This window comes from Clupea harengus, chromosome 12 (assembly GCF_900700415.2).
Source record: "Clupea harengus chromosome 12, Ch_v2.0.2, whole genome shotgun sequence".
NCBI classification, from domain to species: domain Eukaryota; kingdom Metazoa; phylum Chordata; class Actinopteri; order Clupeiformes; family Clupeidae; genus Clupea; species Clupea harengus.
This window is the reverse complement of record NC_045163.1, coordinates 9953440-9955939: the sequence shown is the minus strand read 5'-3', so window position 1 is coordinate 9955939 and position 2500 is coordinate 9953440. Positions and strand designations below refer to the sequence as shown.

At 45.2% G+C, this 2500-nt stretch overlaps 1 protein-coding gene across 5 annotated transcripts in view; it reads left to right on the top strand.

The window, feature by feature from the left end:
- arhgef28a (Rho guanine nucleotide exchange factor (GEF) 28a) overlaps positions 1 to 2500 on the top strand; it is a 77076-nt gene that overhangs the window by 19152 nt on the left and 55424 nt on the right. For all 5 annotated transcript variants that reach the window (XM_031577130.2, XM_031577131.2, XM_031577129.2 and 2 more), the window contains exons 3-4: positions 575 to 731; positions 1691 to 2209. In XM_031577130.2, coding sequence (XP_031432990.1) covers positions 575 to 731; positions 1691 to 2209 — 676 coding nt within the window. The remainder of the gene's footprint in view (positions 1 to 574; positions 732 to 1690; positions 2210 to 2500) is intronic.

The window sequence follows — 2500 nt, the reverse complement described above, 5'->3', positions numbered from 1 at the left end:
GTTTCCTTGATGGACTTCACTTCGTTCAGACACCTCTTTCCCTATTAACTGTTTTGTTACTGGAATCTCTCAGGTGACTGTCTCACTTCAGTTGTATAGTCATGAAAGACAGCTACACTAGGACAGTGAGACAGTTTCTATTCAGTTATTGTGTCTTATTTTCTGTCTGTCTGTGTATCAGTAATGTTGTTCATGTACTAGGTTGTGTGTTCTTGTGTGTGTGTGTGTGTGTTGTGATGTTTTCCGAGTCTTGGTGAGGTTCTCCATGGTTCATCACCATGGTAACACTAATTCGCTATATCTGAAAAGTTGCAGGCTACAGATTTGATCTGGTAATGATCCCCCACTTTGTGAGATTATATTTCTTAATTTCTTGCTTCATCTTTCTGACTCTCATAATCTGTCTTGTGAGCACAGTAGTTTGAAAAACACTAATGACAAATTCCTTCAAATTCTTTCCGCATATTTTCCTTTCTCCCTAGATTTTGAGGGACAATGAGGAGAAAATGATCTAATCGCTAACTAATTTAGCTTTAACGTTTAGTTTTTCTTTTTTTCTTTTCCTCCCTGTCAGGGTCAGGTTGAAGTTTGTGTGGAGTGGCAGGCACCAGGACAAGATTCAGATCCAGAGGGGGCAGAGTACTATGTGGTTTTAGAGGGATCCACTTTGGACCACGTGACTTCAGCTCAGTGGACTAGTGATGGAAAATCTCTGGTTTTCAATGCCCCAGGTAAGACACACACACAAATATACACACACACACAGTGTACAAATCCATATGTTTGCACGAGGTGGCTCTTTAATATTAGAAGATTGCCAAAATGAATTGTTATGGTCCAAATCAGGGCCAGACCAGGACCAGACCGACGAGCTCTAGAGTCTGGTGCCATCTGGTTGGACTCTTGCAGGGCAGAGCAGCATTTGTTGAAGGCCCAGCTGAAGAACCGGCCAGCATCCTGATACTGAGAGAAGAAGAGAGTAATGTAGAGACAGAAATGAGGAGGCAGAGGGAAATAGTGAAGAGAGAGAGAGAGACAGAGATAAAGCGAGAGATAGAGAGAGAAAGATAGATAGATAGATAGATAGATAGGTAAAGAGAGAGATAGAGACTGAGAGAGATAGAGACAGAGAGGGAAGGAGGAGGTAGGCTCAGTAGTATTTGCTAATCCTACAGCCGGGGCAGGAGCCTAATTTTGGGGGAAATCCAGGATGTTCCTTTCCTGCTTCCTGCTGGATGGAACGTCAGTTGGGCAGAGGGCTCAGTGTTTCCATGGATACCCGTGGAGACCAGGAAGCTGTTACGCATTGTTTTGGTCGTAAATTTCGGATGAGTGCTCTCTACCCCATGCCAGGCAGTAAAAGCATCTGAGCCTCCTGAGGCCTCAGCCTGACCACAGGCGTCAAGGAACTGAACACACAACTGACCTTCACTGTTTATAACTTAACCAGCTAATGACATGAAGATTTTACAGCTTGCTTCCTTGATGCAATAAACACATGTTATATGTAGTCATGAAAAGGAATATTTAAAGTGACATTTGGTGTTGGTGTTGGTGTTTACAATGCTGTTACAGTGCTGTTGACTAGTTTGCTAGCTTGCTAATTTATGCCCCAAACTCCAAACTGCCACTTTGAAGGGAAGGGCAGCTGTCATTTCAATTCAAATGTGTATTTTTTCCCCCTGTGTAGGGCATAATTTGGCGGAGAGTGTCTCCGTGGGGGTGTATGTATGCGTGGGCGAAGACGAGACGGCAGAAGTGACCCCCCTGTCCCCCTCAGGTAGTACCCTCTCTCTGAAGTACGTACAGGACAAGGTCCAGGACCTGGCCGAGCTCCTCATGAGTCAGTCAGGCCGGCTGAGCTCCAGCAGCTACAGGGACATTCTGAAGAAACTCAGCCCAGGAAGGAAGCTCGAGTTGGGCCAGCGCAGGGATGAAGACGGGGATGACGCAGAGACCTTCAGCCTTGGAGGGACTGAAAGACAGAGAGGCTGCGGAGAAACTCAAGCTGATGAAGAGGGCTCTGGTCTGGGAGAGACGCCCGGATCAGGAGAACCTTCAAAAAGAGAAGAGGGTGGAGAGGAGGGGGGTGGTGAACTGCCACCGCACAACCTGAAGGAGCTGGATGGGTCTTTGACATTAGCTCTGGCTAATATGGCTTACCCCTGTGAATGGAACGGCTTCGGAACCAAACACATCGAAGGCCAAGGTAAGCTGATGTTAAAACAGCAAGCATTGGCCTAATTAAGCCATTATAGACTGACCTTACAGAAGCATTTATAGACAGATTATAAGCATTCATAGGCTGAACTTTTGATCGTCTAACTTTAGAGACTTCAGTGGTAGTCGACTGGACCTAAATGACTTGTTCTCTGACTAACTCAAAATGTCGCAGTTTAACTTTATTTAAGCATTGACTGACTCATTAACACACTGATCAACCAAATATGCTCAGTGTTCAAGTGTTGAACTTACTGAAGTATCGATAGACTTTACTCGA